Here is a 22104-nt window from a genome sequence, read left to right as displayed (position 1 = left end):
TGGAATAGGCTTCCCCTAGAACCTTAAGACAATCAAACATTCTCCACCCTGAAGAAGAGGAAAGGAGAAGGCCAAGATTCTGGTTTCAAGAGCTGTTTCTACTGAAAGAAGAAATAGCTCGTCAGGCTACAAAAACAGGCAGAAAAGAACGTGGAGAAGAAAATGGGCAAATACACACAGGTTTCCTCAAGACCCATGGACCCCTGGCCTGAGCCTGATAAAGACTAACAAACAAACAAACAGAAACCACTTCTGTATTATAAACTCTTCTGTGTAACGGTGTATTATTATACATCTCTTTCCAACTCTTCATTAGCGGTGTTAAGTGTGAAATGCAACAATGTGTTCTTACTTTAGAAGGATGTCCTAGCATGAAGTCTAAAAACTTGAAAGATGTGGAAGATGCTGAATCTTCACAGGATATATCTCCCACTCCCTGGGGTGCATTTGTCTTGCCAATGCCGCCAATATGCTTGCCCTCATGGCTCATTCTGTTTGATTAGTAAGATATTGTTGATAGAGGGGAACAATGTGATGTTTTGTGGAATGTCCAGAAGGTCTGCCCTCAGTGGTGTGCTGCAGTTAGCTCATACTGCCACATGGAGCCAAATGTTAAATTTTCAGAAATTTTGCAAACCAATAATTAAATATAACTAGTATTTTAAAATAAGTTATATTAAGGCATAGATAACACATTCCTAAAATCTTCAGTTTCTAGGTATTTAACTATCTTACCATATTTTCTGTACTCTTCTGGCTATTTATATTATGTCTCTATAATAAAAATACTAAATAATGTTGTTTGTATAATAAAAAAATTCTGAATCAGCTATGAGAAACAATCACCATCTTTCATATGAGGCTGGGCCATGAGACCAGCCCATGTACTGCTCTGAGACCTGCAGCCACTCCCATTCCTGGGATGCAGACCTCCTAGCTCAGAAGTAATTTTCCATTAGGCTATCTTTTAATATAAACATGAATTCCACTCTGCCCATCACTGTCTGTGTGCAGTCACAGGTAGAGGTAGAGCCTTCAGGTGGCACCCTCAGCACTTCCTAACACTTTCCCTCCCTCTAGGCTGGAATACGGTGGTCATGCACTGTGAGAGCGTCAACATTTCTTGCAATTTCTACCTAAGTTGAAGTACCTGGCCTTTCTCCAAAAGCGGATGAACATCAACCCTTCTCGATGTTCATTTCCCAGTCCCAGCCACATCTTCTGGTGGATGGTGCAAGGCCCACTGCCCCAAGAGACCCAGCAAGGCCAGGCTACTCTGAACCACCTCAAGGTGTTTGATGGTACTGCACCGCCCTGTGACAAGAAAAAGCCATAGTGGTTCCTAATGCCCTCAAGGTTGTGCGTCTGAAGCCTACGAGAAAGTTTGTCTGCCTGGGGTACCCGGCTCATGAGGCTGGCTGGAAGCACCAGGCAGTGATGACAGCCACCCTGGAGAAGAGGAAGGTGAAGGCCAAGATCCGCTACCAGAAGAAGAAACAGCTCATGAGGCTACAGAAAGGGGCTGTAATCCCAGCACATTAGGAGGCCGAGTTGTGTGGATCACGAGGTCAGGAGATCAAGATCATCCTGGCTAACATGGTGAAACCCCATGCCTACTAAAAATACAAAAAATTAGCCGGGCATGATGGTGGGCGCCTCTAGTCCCAGCTACTCAGGAGGCTGAGGCAGGAGAATCGCTTGAACTGTGGAGGCGGAGGTTGCAGTGAGCCAAGATTGGCCATTGCACTTCAACCTGGGCACGGAGCGAGACTCTGTCTCAAAATCAAAAAAAAGAAAGTAAAAGAAAGAAAGCAAGAAAGAGAGAAATCAAGAAAGCAAGCAAGAAAGAAAGAAAGAAAGAAAGAGAAAGAAAACTGACAAATACACACAGGTCTCCTGAAGACCCATGGACTCCTGGTCTGAGCCTAATAGAGACTGTTTGTTTATTCCTCAAAAAAAAACAAAACAAAAACTTCTGTATTATAAATTCTTCTGTGTAATGGTGTGTTACTGTACATCTCTCTACTACTCTGCATTTTTAGTAATCTCACACTGACAGTTTAATATTGGCCATGGGGCGAATATTTACACTACAGAAATCAGCAAATGATGTAAATCAAGGCTTTTTTGCCTGGAGTTGCAGCACATCACTGTTCATGTCCCATGGGACCCTATTATGATGGCAGAGTTTTAACATGGTACTGAAACAAAATTATAAATGTACACTTACATCCATACTCTGTAAATTCAAACTGCCTTTGGTCTTCCTTCCTGATAGTACTTGAAAAGAACACATTCGCCAGATTAATAGCTATATAACATGGACCTGAAAGTGTGTTAATCAGGCACAACACTGCAATCACAGCTATTTCCGGGTTGAGTTTGTGCTAGCCTGATCATCTTTCAAGATACATCTGACATTTGTAGTGACCAGACTGGTGAATTAAATGTGAAATATGATAGGGACAAACCTCTGCATCCTTTAAAGGTGGCATCAATCAGCAATTTCCCTTGAATTGTGCTATTGTTCTCGATTAACTGTCTTTGTGGTAAGAGGTGTAGATTCAGGGCTTCTACTTGAATCTGTAGCTCTTACTCCACAGACTAAAGAACCATGTGAGGATTCTGCCAACTGCCATGCATGTGCATTCCAATTACAGATTTGGAGACTACAGAAATGACTACTGAGTAGATCCATGGACCTAGTACATGCCTTGTATTAGCTGACCCCATAGGCTCCCATTCTAATGGAAGAGAAGCATAAAGATTCAGTTACATCATATGAGGACTGGCTAAATGTCCTAAGTACTTCAACCCCAGAATTTTATAATTCTCTGTTACTACAGTGTGGTCCATCTCAGAGAAAATAATTAAATAGAAAAGGAAGAAGTTGAGAACTTTAAAAACTGGGGTACTGAATGGACGAATCATAGGCTTGAGAGGAATATCAGGATGCCTGGGACTCACTGGAGGTCGTGGGTAGAGACATTGTCCTTTTTCTTCCTAATAACAGAAAGAAACAGTGAGTGACCTCTTTTACCTACCACAGTGATGACTATGTTGGCATATTTCCTCTAGATATTCCCCTGGCCCCTTTACCATAATTAGTGGCTAATTGTCTGTGGGCTATGGACCCTAGGGTCTCAGCAGAATTAATGAGCTCTTTCCCTCCATGGGATCCCTCTCTCTACCACCATACCATGTCAACATTTCTGCCTCCAGTGCCGCTAAAACAAAGGCACACTTCTCCCTAGACTGAGGGGGAAAGTTGTTGGCAAAGAACTCAACGGCAAAGAGGTATCTCTGACCTTGGCCTCAGCCTCCCTCTAGGGATTTGGTGGGCTTTGGTTGGTACACAGTCTCTACAGTAAGCAGATTTGGGTTCAAACATCAGCTCTGGTGCTTACCAAGTATATTGCCTTGGGAAAGTTATTTATATTTCTTTGTATAAACTTCTGCCAATTGGAATGAAGAGAACAATATATAGAATTGTGAAGGACAATCAGCGATGTAAGGTAAATGTTTAATAAATGGCTTGGTTGGTGGCAGAGGGAGAAAGCCCTAAGTTGTTGTGTTTGCCAATTTTCATAGTGTAAATATTCTTGCCATCGCTGTCTCAAGCCACTGATTGTTTAATAATTGTCTCACAAAATTTCTAAAAATGTACTAATCTAGAGATAGTCTGAGCCAGCTCCAGCTCATCACACACACGTGTGCTTAGAAAAGTGCAAGATGGTCAGCACTAGCGATCCCTATTATGACCAGAGATCCAATTGCCCATTCAAGGATGCCTATTTCTTTTTATTTTTTTGTTTCTTCCTGATGTACAAGTGGAGGGTGCGCACCAAGTAAGAGCTCTGTCATGGGGGATTGCTGGTAGAAGAAGAGATTTTTATTTGATTGAAGGTAAGTAGAACCTTTGCACTTTGACTGTGAAATAATAGTTTTCACCTGTTTTCAACACTGGAGCACCAGATTTGGAGTTAAACGTCCAAAATCCTAGTCCTAGCACTTATTGGCTAGATCACTTTATACAAGTTACTTATCCCATCTATGACTATTCACTTTTTGGTAAAATAGGGTTAATTATATCTCTTTGTAGGGTTACTGTGAGAACCAGATGTTCAAGGAGCTGCTTAAAACCATGCTTGCCACATAGGAAGCACTCAACAGATGTTAGCTACTAACAGTAAGGGTAGGTCATGGTCACTAGACTATCATAAACCCCTTTCAGGGGACCTCCCAATCCCTGCCCCAGCTCCTAGCACAATGCTGGTACTTTGGGGCTCAAGAAATGAACAAATGCATAAACCAATGAATGAATATGTCAGAAGGAAAAGAACTAGGAGAAAAATAATGAGGGTGGAAAAGACAGAGGTCGACGTGGGAAAGGGAAACAAAGAGTCACTAAGAAAGGTGTAATCTAAAGAGATTCAGCAGTATAGCAGAGAAAGGAAGGGAGTGAAATGCCAAGAGAATGACAAAGTTAGAAATGAGGAAAATCGATTGGGATGCTATGTGATGGATGAATAATTAAAAGTTGGCTATTGTTTAAGGGTACATGCAAATAATTTTATATTACAAAGAAAACAAAGGAGGAGGTGGCAGCTAATGAGCCTGAGGTTTCTTTTGGGGTGACGAAATGTTCTGTAAGTAAATGGTGTTGGTTGCACAACTTGTGAATATACTTTAAACCACTAAATTACACACTTCGAAAGGGTGAATTTTATGGTATGTGAAGTACATCTCAAAAAATGAAAGCAAAGGAATAATTAGTTAAAAATCTAGAACAGTGGTGATATCTTAAGGGGTAAGAAAGTGAGAGGTCAGGCAGGGGCACACAGGAGCTTCTAAGGTACTTGAAACGTTTCCTCAATTTCTTAACCTGGTTAATGGGCATACCAGGGGTTGACATTTTCATTCTTTAAACTGCAATTTGCCCTACTCATACTTATGCTTAAATATTTAACAACACTTTAAAAATATATTTTAAGGGGGAAAATAATAATGGGAGAAAAAGGAGAAAGTCAGAGACAATGGCAGAAAGTCCTGGCAAAAAGGGAGATGTGATAGAACTTAATAGAAGATGGGGACCCTGTAAAAGGAAGACACTCCTGCCATTCTATGAGCTACATGGCACGTTTGCCGGGCAGCCCACCATCTCATCTGCCCCCGTCATGGCCTTCCTAAGGTCCCGTAAGGCCGAGTCCTTGTCTCTGATCTGCCAGAGTGGCTTCAGTCTCCCACCCCCAGCTTTCAGCTGACTTTCTATGCCCCAATACGTCTCTATTTTAAGGAAAAAATCCTGTCACCTGCTCTAGGAAGATTTCCCTGATACATCCGACCAAATTTGTCAGTCATCCTACAGACCCTTTACTTTCTCATTCACCCAGAATGTTGGTGTTACTGGCCTTTAAATTTTGCATTCTTGTTTTTGGTGGTGTCTGAAAGACTATAGGATTTAAGGAGAGTGACTCTTGGAGTCATTATATTTGGGAGTCTTTCAATAATGTTCCTATGAACCCCCCGTGATTTTAACATGCTTGGGGCCACTCTCACCTCCTACCTGTAAGCTACTCATGGCAAAGGCGAAGCACGTGGACCAGCCTCCACCCCTCCCTGCAGGTCAGTTGGTTTGGCAACTTGGGTTGCTAAAGAAAACCAGGCCAACCCACCTGATCTCACGGTATCTTAGAACAAAACAAAATCTCTCTCACAGATAAAACAGTCTCTGATAAGCTCACCTGGAAATGAAAAAATACAAAATAAATCAAATGTACAGAGTTCTATAAAATTCATTCAACCAACAGAGCAGTAATTGAGCCTACAGAGACAATTTATCATGAGAATATTTATTCAATATACATTACGAGATCATCCAATAAATAAGCAAGAGACAACTCCAGAACAGCACTCAGAATATAATGGCATTTGGTAATTTTCTGCTGAATTAATTAATTAATTAATCCATATTTTAAATCCGCCTCCTTTGCCCTCCCCCAGGAAGTCAGAGGTACCAGTGTGAGGCTCTATCTGCTGTCCAGTACCTTCATGGTTTCCTCACTCACACTGGACAATGTTTAACCAGGAAGAACAGAGAATGAGAAGGAGCTGATGGATGGTGATCACCCTGGAAAAGGGAGGCTGGGAGAGGAGACAGAAGAGAAACTCACATCCTCTGTAACCTCACAAACACCCAGGCTGAGTAATAAGACAGGTTGAATCACACTGGAGTGACAGAGACTCATCTCCCCAGGTACAAACAGAAACGGGCCATGATTAACCAAAGCTCTCCCGTGGGCTTCATCCTTCTGGGCTTCTATGAACACCCAGCACTGGAAAGGATTCTCTTTGTGGTTGTCTTGACTTTCTACCTTTTGACCCTGGTGGGCAACACACTCATCATCCTGCTGTCTGTGCTGGACCCCAGACTCCACTCTCCAATGTACTTCTTCCTCTCCAACCTCTCCTTCTTGGATCTCAGCTTCACCAAGGGTTGTGTTCCCCAGATGCTGGTCAACCTCTGGGGCCCAAAGAAGACCATTAGCTTCCTGGGCTGCTCTGTCCAGCTCTTCATCTTCCTGTCCCTGGGGACCACTGAGTGCATCTTCCTTACAGTGATGGTCTTTGATCGCTATGTGGCTGTCTGCCAGCCCCTCCACTATGCCACCATCATCCACCCCCACCTGTGCTGGCAGCTGGCATCTGTGGCGTGGGTCATTGGGCTGGTGGAGTCACTGGTCTAGACATCATCCACCCTGCGCCTGCCCTTCTGCCCCCATCGGCAGGTGGAGGATTTTGTCTGTGAGGTCCCAGCTCTAATTCGACTCTCCTGTGGAGACACCTCCTACAACGAGATCCAGATGGCTGTTGCCAGTGTCTTCATCTTAGTTGTGCCTCTCAGCCTCATCCTTGTCTCTTATGGAGCCATTGCTCAGGCAGTGCTGAGGATTAACTCTGCAAAAGGGCAGAGGAAAGCTTTCGGGACCTGCTCTTCCCATCTCACTGTGGTCACCCTCTTCTACAGCTCAGTCATTGCTGTCTATCTCCAGCCCAAAAATCCCTATGCCCAAGAGAAGGGCAAGTTCTTTGGTCTCTTCTATGCAGTGGGCACTCCTTCACTTAACCCTCTCACATACACCCTGAGGAACAAGGAGGTAACCGGGGCATTGAGGAGATTGCTGGGGAAGGAAATGGAGCTCACACAAAGCTGAGGGAGAGCTGCTTAATATGCTTTAAAAGAGAAGACATTCTGTGTACTTTTATCAGAAAGTTTGAGTTCCCTGCTCCTCTGCCTTCCTCACACCCATCACATTGTGACAACGGATGAAAGTCACATGTCTGTGTATGTATGCGGTTGCGTGTGTGTGTGTGTGCACATGCAAGAGATAGAGTCTGAAATGTAGTAAAAGGAGGTATCCTTATGTGAAAGTTTGTAGAAATCAAGAATATTTTATCTTTTTTCTATTTTAAATCTTCGCCTCCATATTCGTGTTCCTACCTTTATCATTTCCATTTCTAATTCCCCTCCCTTGCCATATCCCCACTATTCCTTCGCCTCCAATTTTCATTCCTATCATGTCTTCTTTGCTTCTCCCTCATGTTTTTCCCACTTGATTATATGCCTGTTTTGCATTCTCATTCTTGTTCATTCCCCAAATAACAGCAAAGGAGAAGCCAAAGCCCAGATAAGTTCAGAAACTCACCCAGGAACACACAGCCACAGCATCAGAACTAAAATCTAGGCCCCGTAAGTTTCAGTAAGGCAACTCTCAAAAGCACACCATTGCTTTTTCACACCTGAATCAAATATCCCAGTATTTTAGGCTTAAGGCTTACAAAGAAAGCTTAGCTTCTTCGGTCTCATTTCTTCTCTTACAATGCCCACAAATCACAGATAAAGGAGCGGCCAGAAAGACACAAAAATATCTTTATATTTAGGCTGGCACTATTTCGACGTTGTGGACTTTGGTGTCCTCTACTGGCCAAATATGATATTGCATGTGACATCCCAGACTTCTCCAGGGTCATCCAAACTGTACTTTGCTCAGAGACAGATATTGCTACAAAACTATAAAGCATTTATGTAATTGTTGTGATAACCCAAGTAACATTTAAAATACAGATGCTCCTTGACTTATGGTGAGGTTACCTCCCGATAAACGTATCATATATTGAAAATATTGTAAGTTGAGTATGCATTTCATACACCTAACCTACCAAACATCAGAGCTTAGCCTAGCTTACCTTAAACATGCTCAGAACACTAACATGAGCCTACAGTTCAGCAAAATTCTCAATACAAAGTCTATTTTATAATAAAGTTTTGAATATCTCATGTAATTTATTGAATACTGTACTGAAAGGAAAAACCGAATGGTTATATTGGTAAAGTACAATTTCTACTGAATGCATCTCTTGCATCATCATAAAGTCAAAAAATGGTCAAAGTCAGGAACCACTTGTAATTTACACAAATTGACTCATTTAATCCTTGTAACAACACTATGAAGCAGATAATATTAACCTTTCTGAGGCAAAAACTAAAACATAGAATTTATGCTGCAGCTTGAAATTGTGCAGTCCAGGATTTTAACCCAGGAAAACTAGCTCTAGACTCCATGCTCTAAGCCCTGCCTTGTGGTACAAATAATGCCCCCTGAGCCCAGGTGGGAAGATTCAACTTCTCAACAAACTTTGAGGAAATCCTTTCAATCTAGAACTACATCTAACTTGGTCCCCCAGTTGAAGGGGTTTTGCTTCCTTAAAATATGAGTTTTTAAAATACTTCCAAGCATTTCATGAAAATAAGAAACAATAGAACAATAAAACTTTTAGAAAAAGTTTTGTTACAGTTCATTGTATGTGTGTTTCTGGATTAGTTCACCTACTAGATTTCAAGCTCCCAGAAGGCAAGGACCAGAATTTTGCATAAATTGGCAACCAGTTTTATAAATGAATTAATGAATGAATCTTACTCTCCAAAAAGAATATATAAAAGGTTCAGGGGTTCCAATCCCACAGACACTGTCTCCCAGCTTTTCCCTGGCAAGGGCAGCAATACCAAATTCCCTTTGAGTACATGCTGATAAAATAATAAGAAGAAAAATCTTAGTTTTAGTTCTAGTTCCAATGTAAAATGATTTTGATTCAACATTTACCCTGGCATCAGCACAGAACAGCCAAATGAATTCTATTATAATCCTAATCTTTATCCTAGCCATCCTTGTGCTAATCTTATTGTCTCCTTGACCTCATTATTAGAGCATATCCTAATCTTAATGTAGAGCCCCTATTTTACATTTAATAATCCGAATCGTCCAGGCACAGTGGCTCAAGCTTGTAATCCCAGCACTGTGGGAGGCCAAGGCAGGCAGATCCTGAGGTCAGGAGTTTGAGACCAGCCTGACCAACAGGGTAAAATCCAGTCTCTACTAAAATCAAAAAAAAATTAGCCAGGCATGGTGGTGCATGCCTGTAATTCCAGCTAGTCAGGAGGCTGGGGCAGGAGAATCACTTGAACCCAGGAGACAGAGGTTGCAGTGAGCTGAGGTCACACCACTACACTCCAGCCTGGGTGACAGAGTGAGACTCTATCTGACAATAATAATAATAACAATAATAATCCTAATCTCAGCCCTGTAGGTAATGCTAACCTTAATTCCACTTTTTGAATTACTGTAGTACGACCTTTTTCTCATGACCCCCTCTATCCTTTCTCTTACTGGCACCTAGAAATGTCTACGTTTTTCTCCTATTTATCAGCTGCCTACAGCCAGGGGCTGTAATATTTATGTACAATAAAATCATTTCTAGACAGACTCTAGGGGAACTGCAACAGAAAACTAAATAAAGCATCTAAAAGAATCTGCTTTGTTGATTAAATGGTTTAACAAAGGTCTTAGGACTAATATTACTTACCCCAAATTCATTCAATTTTTATGTGACAATCATCTCTTGGATACTCTGGGAGAAAATCCAATATAAGCTGCCCATTCACAATCCTCACAATGTCCAAGGAAGATAGGGATGGTCAGAGACATAGTTCCGGCATACATGACAATTACACAACTGAATTAGAGCAAATAAGAGTGCACAGGAATACAGAATAAAGGAATAAAGTGTTTGAGTGCTTGGGGCAGGGGTGATCACAGAAATCTTCTTAGAGATTTGAACCACAGAAGGGTAAACAAAATTAATAAGAAATGTTTGCTGCTGGCCAGGCATGGTGGCTCACGCCTATAACACCAGCGCTTTGGGAGGCTGAGGCGGGTGGATCACCTGAGGTCAGTAGTTCAAGACCAGCCTGGCCAACATGGTCAAACCCCACCTCTACTAAAAATGCAAAAATTAGCTGGGCATGGTGGCAGGCACCTGTAATCTCAGTTCCTCAGGAGGCTGAGGCAGGAGACTGGCTTGAACCCAAGAGGCAGTGGTTGCAGTAAGTTGAGATCGCGCCATTGGACTCCAGCCTGGGAGACAAGAGCGAAACTCCATCTCAAACAATAAAAAGAAAAAAAGAAAAGAAATATTTGCTGCCTTACTGTGTGGAAATGAGATGATACAAAGACTCCCTTTTCAGGGGCCCGTGGACTCCCAAGCATGGAAATAAAGCAAAATCTTGAGTTTCTTCAAGGAAAATCTGGGTACCTGGCTAGCTCTGAGAAATAAATAAGCAACTTGATAAGCAAGAAGATAATAGCAGCCTAAGACAACAGCCAACTAAGGCAATTAGGGTTCCGGATAGGTTTGCTTTCCTCATAGAAACTAAGGATAACATCTCAACATATGTCTCTGAGTTGTCTCTCAGAAACTGACACCCACCAAATGGATCTGCTAGCATAGACCTCAGAGGACAGGAAAGTGATGACTGAGCTTTAACCATCATTCTTTGTTCTAAATTTCTTCCTTAGGGGCTTGGAGAAAGTCACACCCGTGGCCAGTTAATATTTTTCTATTGGACCCCAGATTTTTAAAGAAAGCTTCTCTTCCTTAACCAATTGCAAGTCAGATTCTTTTTTTTTTTCAGTTGAGACAGGCTTTTGCTCAGTTACCCAAGCCAGAAGGCAGTTGCAATCATAGCTCACTGCAGCTTATCCTGGGTTCAAGCAATCCTCTAATTAGAGGCTGCCTTAACCTCCAGTTTAAAAAAAAAAAAATTATGTAGATGCAGGCTCGTTATGTTTCCCAGGCTCTTTGCTATGTTTCGCAAACACTTGACCTTAAGGGTTCTTCTCACTAACATTACTTACCCCAAATTCATTCAATTTTTATGTGACAATCATCTCCCAAAGTGGCCTCCCAAAGTGCTGGGATTTCAGGCATGACCCACCACACCTGGCCAGGAAAGTCTTTGAATCTATCTATAACCTGTAAGCCCCTGATTCAGGATTCCCACCCTTTTAGATCAAAACCAATGTGGAACCTGTATGCACTGATTTACAAAGTTCCTTGTAGCTTCTGCTTTTCTGAAATTTACCCTTGACTTTTTTTGTTTTGGTTTGGTTTGGTTTTTGAGACACGGTCTTGCTGTGTTGGCCAGACTGGAGTGCAGTGGCACAATCATGGCTAACTGCAGTCTCAGCCTCCTGGGCTCAAGGGATCCTACCACCTCAGCCTTCTGAGTGGCTGGGAGTAGAGGTGTGTGCCACCATATTTGGCTAATTTTCTTATTTCTTGTAGAGTTGGGGTCCCACTTTGTTGCCCATGCTGTTCTTGAACTCCTGGGCTCAAATGATCCTCCTGCCTCGGCCTCCTAAAGTGCTGGGATTACAGGTGTGAGCTACTGCACGCTGCCTTACCCCCGCCTTTAAAAACCCGTGTTATAGTAGATAGACATGAGCAGGGCAGGAAAGGACCCCCCTCTCCACCATGAATGTCAGGCAACCATCAGGTGATAGACAGCTGTTAAGCTGTCTCTCTAAAATAATAATTGGTCTTAGCCCATGCCAGGGAAAACAGTCTCCCAAGAAATAGAAAAAATTGAAACTAATCAGATCTCAGGAATTGGGCAAGTGGGCTCATGCATAGGTACTAAGAGGGAAAATGGTGAGTTTAACTGGTTTATAACCTTGTAGGAACACTCACTGGTAAGGGAAGAATGGCTTAAGGGAGCATGCGTACAACACCAGTAAGCACACTGCATGCAGACAGCCCACCCTAAGGGAAGAATCAGGGGTGAAGGGACACAAGCCCCCCGAAGGACGCCAACATATAAAACCCTAAGTCAAAGGTCAAACTGTGCACCTGATCTCTCAAGTTGCCCTCTTGGCTCCCTTCCGAGTGGACTTGACTTTTATTTCTGCTTTAAAGCTTTTTAATAAACTTTTACTCCTACTCTAAAATTTGCCTCAGTCTCTTACTCTGCTTTATGCCCCTCAGTCAGATTCTTTCTTCTGAGAAGGCAAAAATTGAGGTTGCTGCAAACCCATACAGCGTCGCAGCTGCTAACATTTTTATGCCGTGTAACTCTGATACATTCTGCTGCTAACACCTTTGCCTGCAAGATATCAGGGAGACCAGGATTTGAGCCTTTAGCTGTCTGGTCCTCCTTGCGTGATGACCTGCAATCAATGCCTTTCTTTCTCCTTATTTTTTTTTCTCTTTGAGATGGAGTTTCACTCTCATTGCCCAGGATGGAGAGCAATGGTGTGAACCCACAACCTCCACCTCCCAGGTTCAAGTGATTCTCCTGCCTCAGCCTCCCAAGCAGCTGGGATTACAGACATGTGCCACCATGCCTGGCTACTTTTGTATTTTTAGTAGAGATGGGGTTTCTCCATGTTGGTCAGGCTGGTCTTGAACTCCCAACCTCAGATGATCTGCCTGCCTCAGCCCCCCAAAGTGCTGGGATTACAGGCCTGAGCTACCACACCCGGCCAATGCCTTTCTTTCTATTGCTGCAATCCTTGTTGTAGGTATCTGGTTTTATTGCACCAGGCAAGCTGACTCCGGTTTGGTTCTATAACAGAAAAGGCTAAAGACAGAAATAAGCATGTTGTGCCTTAAGATAGGGAGATGTGGGGAAAGGAGTTACAACAGGGAGCAAAATGATTAAGGAGGAAGGTATAGATTATTTCAGAAAGATACAGAAGCTACTGAATTGAATACAATAAGAAAAAAAGGGGGATCCCTTACAGATGTTTCAAACCTACATCGTTTAGGTCTCCTGAGGGCAGGCACTTACCTATTCATCCTAACATGACATGTGAGTTGGAAGCCTTAAAAGAACCTTGTCTCTACTAAAAGTGCAAAGCCTCTACTAAAAATAAAGAAAGTCTCTGTTAAAAATACAAATAATACGGCTAGGAGCGGTGGCTCACACCTGTAATCTCAGCACTTTTGGAGGCCAAGGTGGGCAGATCATGAGGTCAGGAGTTCGAGACCAGTCTGATCAACATGGTAAAACCCCGTCTTTAAAAAAATAATACAAATAATAATAACCAGGCATGGTGGCAGGTGCCTGTAATCTCCTTACTTAGGATGCTGAGGCAGAATTGCTTGAACAATTGGAGTTGGAGGTTGTAGTGAACCAAGATCAGGCCACTGCACTCCAGCCTAGGTAACAGAATGAGACTCCATCTCAACAAAAAAAAAGAACCTCAAAGTTCACTTCTGAAGGGCTCACTGAATCATGAACAGATACTTATGTGTAGGGCCCAGCCCTGTCTTTTTTTTTTTAAACATTTTTTTTTTGTATTTTAGGTTTTGGGGTACATGTGAAGAACACGTAAGATTGTTGCATAGGTACACACATGGCAGTGTGGTTTGCTGCCTTCCTCCCCATCACCTATATCTGGCATTTCTCCCCATGTTATCCGTCCCCAACTCCCCACCCCCCGCTGTCCCTCCTGTATTTTCCCCCCACAGACCCCGGTGTGTGATGCTCCCCTCCCTGTGTCCATGTGTTCTCATTGTTCAACACCCACCTATGAGTGAGAACATGCGGGGTTTGATTTTGTCTTATCCCTCTATATCCCAGGGAAGGGGAAACCTTCTGGCTCTTCCTATGCAGAATTAATCGCTCATCCATGAAGGGTACCACCTTAAACTATCTTTAGCATGTGAATTATTTTGAGCTAACAATTGAAAACCATCAGACTAGGGAATGCTCTAAAACAATACAAGTTATCCTTTTGTAAATAAATTTACATCTGTAAAGGTACAACTCTTACTAATGAAGAAGACATCAGTTTAAATCTGCATATAACAAATCTTACCAAACCACTTTGTTCCATATTTTCCTGGTCACTTTCCCATACCTTGCCTCCCCATCTATCATTCACCCAGAAGCCCCAAGATGGTATACTGTGGCTAAGAACAACACTAGTTTGAACTGCATGGGTTTACTCACACATGATTTTTTTTTAGTTAAGTATATTGAAATTTTTTTCGGAGATTTGTGACAATTTGAAAAAACTCACAAACCACATAGCTAACTGGAAAAATTAACGAGCCAGGTGCTGTGGCATATGCCTGTAATCCCAGAACTTTCAGACGCCGAGATGGATGGATTGCTTGAGCTCAGGAGTTGGAGACCAGCCTGGTAAGATGGTGAAACCCCACCTCTAAAAAAGAAAACACCCACACATGCACACAGGCACGCATGCACGCAAACACACACACACACACACAAACACACACACACTAGCTGGGTATGGTGACATGTGCCTGTAGTCCCAGCTACTAGGGAGGCTGATCTGGGAGGCTCTCTTGAGCCCAGGAGGCTGAGGGTGCAGTGAGCTGTGATCGCACCACTGCACTCCAGCCTCAATTAAAAAAAAAAAATTAAAAATATGTCATGTGTAAACCAAATATAAAACTCTAAGCCTCCCAACTGATAAGAAGAGAAGTAAGACATGTCAGTGATACCCTCCTCCCTTTGGAGTTTAGGGACAACTGACCAGTAGTAACATTAACATAGAGATCATACAACTGACAAAAGATTCTCTGTGGCAATAAGGTAGTCAACTCCAAACTGACTCTGGTATAGCATCACATCACAGATAGCAGACCCTGAAGGAAATCAAAGTATTTTACCCCAAAATATACTTCTTTGACACATTTTGAAATGGCCCTGCAAAGTCATCTTTTACTAATGGAGTTACCTCTTGTGGAGGGGGATTTGCATTTTGTAAAGAACCTCCTTCCCCTTCCAGGTCTTTTTCTGATCCAGGATATTTTACTAATGAGTCTGACATGACATCTTTTAAGTGAGATAAGAAACATTTACCATCTATTCTTTCAGAAGACTGTAAGCTTCATCAGAACAAGAATCTTTGATTCAATAAATATACCCCCCAATCCCATCCCTGCACCCCCTTAATTCAAGCATTTCTTTCCGCTGACTTCAACTCTTTAGGCACAGCTTAACTTTTCAACCAATTGCTAATCAGAATGTCTCAATCCCCCTATGACCTATGAGCTCCCTTGTTTAGAGATGTCCCACCTTCCTGAGCTGAACCAATGTATACCTTACATGTATTGATTTATGTCTTTGTTGGTAACGTCTGTCTCCCTAAGATGTGCAAAACCAAGCTGTACCCCAACCACCTTGGGCACATGTTCTCAGGACCCCCTGAGCTGTCACAGGCCACAGTCACTCATAAATGGCTCAGAATAAACCTCTTCAAATATTTTACATATTTGACTTTTTTCACCAAAACATAAATGAATAAAATATATGTAGATAACTACCAAAAAATCTACACAATTTTATAAAAACAAAACAAAAATTTGGTCAGGCACGGTGGCTCATGTCTGTAATCCCAGCATTTTGGGAGGCTGAGGTGGGTAGATTGCTTGAATCCAGGAGTTCAAGACTAACCCGAGCAACATGGCAAAACCCCATCTCTACTAGAAATACAAAACATTAGCCAGGTATGGTGGCACACACCTACAGTCCGAGCTACCCAAAAGGCTGAGGTAAGAGGATCAGCTAAGCCTGGGAGGTTGAGGCTGAAGTGAGCCAAGATCACACCACTACACTCGAGTTTGGACAACAGAGTGAGACCTTGTCTCAAAAAATAAATAAAATTTATCACAGGGCACGGAGGCTCAGGCTTGTAATCCCAGTACTTTGGAAGGTCCAGGCGGGTGGATCACCTGAGGTTGAGAGTTCAAGACCAGCCTGGCCAACATGGTGAAACCCCGTCTCTAAAAAAAATAAAATATAATATAAAATAAAAAAATAAAATTTATCAAAACTTATGAACACACTTACAGACCACACGTGGTGCCATTCAAAGTCAAGAGAAAGCTTAACAAAAGATGCAGAAATAAATCATAATTGCGTAAAATTAACTGTAGCACATACCATACTACTGTAATTTCATAGGCACCTCCTCTTACTATTGCAATGAGCTCAATTGTTGCAAGTATCTGCCTAAAATGCCATGTGACACTAATCATCTCTGCATGAGCAGTACATCTCTCCAGTAAATTGTGTATAGCAGTAAAAATTGATCTCTCAAGATTCTTGCGTATCTTTCATCATGTCTAGAGCAATACTGCAAACCTTAAATAACATCATGGGACCCATATGAAGTGCCACTAGTGATGCTGGAAATTCTCCCAAGAAGCAGATAAAAGTCATGGCTCTATAAATAAAGTTAAATTGCTTGATACACACCATAGATGGAGGTCTGTTGCTGGGGTTGCTGCCATTTCAGACAGACAATTCATCTTATAAATGATGTAAACTTAAGGTATCAATAAATACAATACAGTAACCTATATGTATTTTCCTTACGATTTTCTTGATAACATTTACTTTTCTCTAGCTTACTTTACTGTAAGAATGCATATATAACATGTATAGCATACAAAACACGTGTTGATCAACTGTTTATGCTACTGAATAGGCTTTCAGTCAACAGTAAGCTATTAATAGCTAAGTTTGGGGAGAATCAAAAGTTATATACAGATTTTTGTTTGTGTGTGAGGTCAGCAACCCTTAGCCCTGAGTTGTTCTAGGGGCAACTGTATAAGCTCCAAATTGGTTTTTTTTATTATTATTATTATTGAGATGGAGTCTCCTCTGCCACTCAGACTGGAATGCAGAGGCGAGATCTTGGCTCACTACAACCTCTGCCTCCTGGGTTCAAGCGATTCTCCTGCCTCAGTCTCACAAGTAGCTGGGATTACAGGCACCTGCCACCATGCACAGCTAATTTTTGTATTTTTAGTAGAGACAGGGTTTCACCATGTTGCCCAGGCTGGTGTCAAACTCCTGACCTCAGGTGATCCACCCACTTTGGCCTCCCAAAGTGCTGGGATTATAGGCATGAGCCGCCATGCCCGGCCATGAGCCCAAATTCTAACGCATTGTTCACCACTGTGTATTCCCATGTGTACATGCATAAAGCAATTGTTAATAAACTTCTATTTGTTTTTCTCTCATTAATCTGTCTTATGCCACTCTAATTTATACAGCCACAGCTGGAGAACCTAAGACAGGCAGAGGAAAAGGATTTTCTTTCCTACACTCCCTACGCAGACCTGAGGAAAGCACTCCACAGGCCACATAATGTTGCTTCTGCATCTGTCTCCCTAGCTTTACTGCATCACAGTCCCGGTGTCCAGCTCACACAGGCCTCAGTACGTGTCCCTACCACAGCTACCGCTGTGCTGAACTCACCTTCCAGGAGAGTCTCCAGCATGTCCTTCCACGTTCCAGGGAGCCATGTAAGTGGATGCCATATTGATTGTTAAGTATTTTGAGTAGCATACCATTTGAAGGAAGCTGTCACTTGTCATGAAACCACCATAAGGTGGCTAAAAGCACCTTTCCACCTGCCTTCAAGTGACAGCCTCCCTTAACATGAAGCCTACCTTATGGTAGCTTCATGTCAAGTGATAGGGCAAGACCACAGAATTCCTCAAGGGCAAGATCAGATTTCTCTGCTTCAAAACCCTGAGTGTACAAACAAAATGTTGCCTATCCAGGGCATCCTAAAATTACCGAGGACTATGGGAGGAGCAATTGGCAGGACCATTTTCAACACTTTCCATTTGCTGCTGGGGTGAGATCACAGCTGGCCCCAAAGCATCCAGAGGAATCCAGGGCCTGGTTAAGAGACTGCATGACAGCAAATATACAAGACTAGGGTGCTCAGCTCAGAGGGAGGAACAAGAACGTGGTAAGGTAAAGTGAACACTGGCTTTGCAGCAGGAAGACCAGCTGCAGCAGATTGTTTTTATCAAAGCAGCCTGCAACAGGCATTTGTCCCGTTCCACATGTTCTTTTAGTGTGACTTAAGCTCATTCCACCAAGAGGCAAAGTGTTTGCTCTCCTGAATCCAGGCATGGCCTTGTGACTGCTTGGATCAGTGGAATATCTCAGAAGTGACGCTACATGGCTTTCAAGGCTTTGTCAGGAAAAAAAATATATATATATATATATATATATATATATATATATATATAGTTTAAAGCTGGCTGGCTCTCTACAACTGCCTCCACTTGCCTTTGAAACTATCACTAGGTCATAAGGAATCCCAGGCCACATGATGCCATATGTAGGAGTTTCAGCTGACACCCTTGCTGAAGTCTCTGCTGACATCCAACACCCCCTTTAGACCCTGAGTGAAGGACCCTTCAAACAACACCAGTCCCCAGACTTCAGATCTTCCAGATGCTGTGGAGCAGGGTGAACCATTCCACTGTGCTCTATCCGCATTTCTAACTTAGAAAGCATGATAGATAATAATTATTGTTGTCTGAAGCCTTTTAGGGTAACAGGTTTTGTGGCAATAGATAACATATGCAGTTTGAATGCTGGCTTTGCTCCTTAGAAGCTGTGTGGCCCCAGAAGGTGAGCACACAACTCCCTCACCTTTAGAGTTGTCCTGTGCACCAGAGCTAATGGCTGTGAGATGCCCAACACTCCTGGCTGCTCTCTTAAGTGATCTCATTTGCTTTTCTGCTCACTGATCATCTTCCCATGTCGAGAATGTACAACGCTTAAAAGCTGTCTTACTCACCACTTAGCCCCAGTACCAAGGAAAGCACCTGCCACAGCAACTCACCATCAACACTTGTTGGATTGAAGATAACAAAACTAACACAGCAGCCAAGTGCGCACAAAGTGCTTCTATTGGTAGACAACCAACAGGAGGGCAGGGAGGCAACAGGCTAAGTCAGAGAAATGCAGGGGATACGGAAGCCTGCAGGCAGTCTACATTCCAGGACATTCCAAAGTTAGAAAATGATCTGAACCCTACTCTAAGGAAGCGCTGGAAATGCAAAGCCTGCCTCACAGTTCCCAGGAAGCAAGTCCTCCCAGAACTACCAAGTGGTGACCTCTTCACCTGGCAACATATCCCCTTTGCACCACTTGGGGTACAATTACATATTAATTATATAACTATAATTTATTATATATTAATTATATATAATGTATTAATTATATATAATTAATTATGACATATTAATTATATATAATTAATACACTAATTAGTATTAGCACTAATCAATAGCACCTTTCTGCCTGAAAAGACACTTTCAGAAATGAAATACATGAAGTCACATTGTAGATAAGCATTGACAGATAAACATTTGCAACTGATTTTTTTTTTTTTTTTTTTTGAGACAGAGTTTCACTCTTGTTGCCCAGGCTGGAGTGCAATGGTGCAATCTTGGCTCACCACAACCTCTGCCTCCCAGGTTCAAGCGATTCTCCTACCTCAGCCTCCTCAGTAGCTGGGATTACAGGCATGCACCAACCACACCCAGCTAATTTTTATTTTAAGTAGAGACAGGGTTTCTCCATGTTGGTCAAACTGGCCTCAACTCTCGACCTCAGGTGATCCGCCCGCCTTGGCCTCCCAGAGTGCTGAGATTACAGGTATGAGCCAGTGTGCCCAGCTGCAACTGATCTTAATCAGCAGGAACATTAACTGTGAACTCAAACAAGTAGTTATCTCAAAATTGTTTTTCTTACTAGTAGGCCTGTATGAAAAACAGTGCGCAGTCATGCTTTAAATTTGGTCAGTAAAAATCTTGCAAGTTCTCTTCTAAGTTCCTTTATAATATCCTCAATCTCACTCCTTCCCACCCCTTTGCCCTGGGCACTCTGCTAGTCCCACCATTTGGCTTGACTCCTGCTAACAGAGTAACTGGCTCATGCTTGGCCATTGCAGAACTTTTCATCCTTTGTTTATGATTTACAGCCCACCTAAGTGCAATACAAGTTTGAGATGATAATTTGGGTCTTTTAGGTTCTACCCAGGTCTGCTCTATAGCTTCTGCTACTGGTTTTTTGTTTTTTGGGTTTTTTTTGAGACAGTCTTGCTGTCACCCAGCCTGGAGTGCAATGGTACAATCTTGGTTCACTACAACCTCCACCTCCTGAGTTCAAGCAATTCTCTGCCCCAGCCTCCTGAGTAACTGAGACTACAGGTGCCCACCGCCACACCCAGAGTGACAGTGTTGCTCTGTCGCCCAGGCTGGAGTTTAATGGCACAACGTCGGCTCACTGCAACCTCCACCTACAGGTTCAAGCGATTCTCACTGCCTCAGCCTCCTGAGTAGCTGGGATTACAGGTACCCACCACTAAACCTGGCTCATTTTTATATTTTTAGTAAAAACAGGGTTTTGCTGTTAGCCAGGCTGATGTCGAACTCCTGACCTCAAGTAATCCGCCCACCTCGGCCTCCCAAAGGGCTGGGATTACAGGCGTGAGCCACCATGCCCGGCCTCCTGCTGCTGTTTCTGATGCCAACTATTCATTTTCCACACTGCAGGCTTATCTACTCCATAGGCGTCTTCTCTTTTCTTAGAGAATATTCCACTGTGGGAAGAAGAGAGACTCAAATTAAGTCCAACTGGTGCAAGATGGATAATCACAGTGGAATGTTTTTCAAGTACTGGTCTAAGATTCAACCAGCCCTTGCTCTAGTGGAAGTTCAGAAATTGGTTCTTAATAGTCAATGACTGACAGGGCCCATCCAACTCTCAGTTCTTTTACAAAAACCTGAGAATCACTTTAAAAATCAGTGCCAAAGTAAAAGAGAAAAGCTGAGCTTCAGAAAAGCACTTCTCCTAGAGGACACAAAATTTTTTTTAAGTCTCAGGCAAGTGTTTTTGCCCTTGTTCATTCAAAAATTTTTCTTCATTTTGATAGCAAATTATTTCCAAGATGCTCAGAGTTCCTAAACAAAGCTGTTTAAGGGTGGAAGCACTCAGTAGCCATCTCATCCATTACTGTCTAGCAGTCATCATTCTTTCATTGTTCTCAGTTCCTGGGGAGGAGCGTCCTCACATCTGCTCAGGCACTTGCTCCAGACTACCAGTACATGCCCACTACAGTCAAGGAACTCATTAAACAGCAGGGACAGAGGCTAACATTCACGCCACATACACCATGGTCCAAGAGCCACCCTAGGCACCTGAATGCACAGTTTATCTAGTCTTTGTACCCACCCTATGGAGGAATGTATTATTATTGTTATTCTCATTTTTCTTTTTTTTTTTTTTTTTTTTTTTTTTTTTTTTTTTTTTTTTTTTTTTTTTTTTTTTTTTTTTTTTTTTTTTTGGGAGACAGAGTGTTGCTCTGTCACCCGGGGTTGCAGTGCAGTGTCGCGATCTTGGCTCACTGTAACCTCTGCCTCCCAGGTTCAAGCAATTCTCCTGCCTCAGCCTCCCAAGTAGCTGGGACTACAGGCACACACCACCACACTCAGCTAATTTTTGTATTTTTAGTGGAGACGGGGTTTCACCATATTGGTCAGGCTAGTCTTGAACTCCTGACCCTGTGATCTGTCCACCTCGGCCTCCCAAAGTGCTGGGATTACGGGTGTAATCCATTCTCATTTTCATAAATGAGGACTTGGAGAGTAGAGACTAAGAAACTTTTTTGCACGTGGTTGGATATGATGCCCTGGCAGCCTGACTCCAGAACCCACACTTTTAACCATCAGTGTTCTCACTCACTAATCTCAGACTTAATCACGTCCTGCTTCATTCTGCTAAGCCTTCAATGGATCAATAAAACACCTCTTTTCACTGTCCGCTTCAATGCCTTTCATGACCTTGAAGTCCTCTGAGCCTCCCTCCTTGGATTGAAGCCCATTCTGTTCACAGGAAGAGTGCGAGGTGCCGAG

At 42.7% G+C, this 22104-nt stretch overlaps 1 protein-coding gene and 1 pseudogene across 1 annotated transcript; both read left to right on the top strand.

Moving 5' to 3' along the window:
• Positions 1-1097: 1097 nt before the first annotated feature.
• Positions 1098-1923, top strand: LOC108290605 (annotated as a pseudogene).
• A 3867-nt stretch (positions 1924-5790) lies between these two features.
• LOC108290604 (olfactory receptor 2H2) lies at positions 5791-7214 on the top strand. Its single transcript, XM_017510485.2, is given in 1 exon segment — positions 5791-7214. A coding segment is annotated over 1 exon segment (939 nt). The 5' UTR covers positions 5791-6275.
• The last annotated feature ends 14890 nt before the right edge of the window (positions 7215-22104 follow it).

This window comes from Cebus imitator, unplaced genomic scaffold, assembly GCF_001604975.1.
Source record: "Cebus imitator isolate Cc_AM_T3 unplaced genomic scaffold, Cebus_imitator-1.0 Scaffold440, whole genome shotgun sequence".
In the NCBI taxonomy this organism is placed as follows: domain Eukaryota; kingdom Metazoa; phylum Chordata; class Mammalia; order Primates; family Cebidae; genus Cebus; species Cebus imitator.
This window is presented reverse-complemented; position numbering and strand designations above follow the sequence as displayed.